The 730-nt window shown below is 65.6% G+C and overlaps 1 protein-coding gene across 1 annotated transcript in view; it reads right to left on the bottom strand.

Moving 5' to 3' along the window:
• Positions 1-510, bottom strand: part of TAL1 (T-cell acute lymphocytic leukemia 1) — a 9,611-nt gene extending 9,101 nt beyond the window's left edge. Inside the window, exon 1 of the mRNA XM_014938941.1 lies at positions 391-510. Within this exon, the coding sequence (XP_014794427.1) occupies positions 391-510 (120 nt within the window). The remainder of the gene's footprint in view (positions 1-390) is intronic.
• Between the last annotated feature and the right edge of the window lie 220 nt (positions 511-730).

Genomic DNA, 730 nt, shown 5'->3' with positions numbered 1-730 from the left:
CCCGACTCGACCCGACCCGACCCCCCCCATACCTCAACCCCCCCAGCCGCGCCCCGCGGTGATTTCCGCGGCCAGCCGCGGAGGGCTGTCACCTATCGAGGCGGCTGATGCAGCGGGAGGCGCTGGGCCAGCGCCCGACGCCCCGTGGTAGCCCGGAGTGAAATTCCGCGGCCAAATTAGGGCCGGGAGGGAGGAGGCTCAGGTCGCCCCCTCCTTTGAGGGATTTCTCCCCGTTTTGGGGGGACGCCGGCGGCCTTTCCCCCCCCGCGGAGCCAGCCCCATCGCAGCCCGGCCTGAGGGCAGCGGCCTCAGCCCCGCGGGAGACCGCCCCTCCTCCTGGTTTTAATTATTTTTTTAATTATAATTATTTTTTAAAATAGCGAAATATACCTGAAGCCACTTTTCGGGGGGGGAGGGGGTTAAAGCAGCCCGTAACGGAGCCGATCCCCCCCCGATTCGCTGCCGCAGGAAGGAGGAAGGGGCCCGGCAGCTCCATCCGCGGCCGCGCATTGTCCCCCTTCTCCCACGGAACGAATCCTGTCGCGACAGGGCACCTCGTGCCGGGGACACGCGGCGATATCGCTATTACCGCCGGGCTGATTCTCCCACCCACCCCCCCTCCTCGTTCGGTTTGGTTTGGGGTTTTTTCCCCCCCTATAAATAAGGGGGTGCGCGGAGCAGGGAGCCCACCGCCCTCCTCCCCATCCTTCTCGCCCCTTTGCCTTGTGCC

Source organism: Calidris pugnax, unplaced genomic scaffold (genome assembly GCF_001431845.1).
Source record: "Calidris pugnax isolate Ruff unplaced genomic scaffold, ASM143184v1 scaffold18, whole genome shotgun sequence".
Classification (NCBI taxonomy): Eukaryota; Metazoa; Chordata; class Aves; order Charadriiformes; family Scolopacidae; genus Calidris; species Calidris pugnax.
Note: the sequence above shows the minus strand (reverse complement) of the source record. Positions and strands in the feature narration are given on the sequence as shown.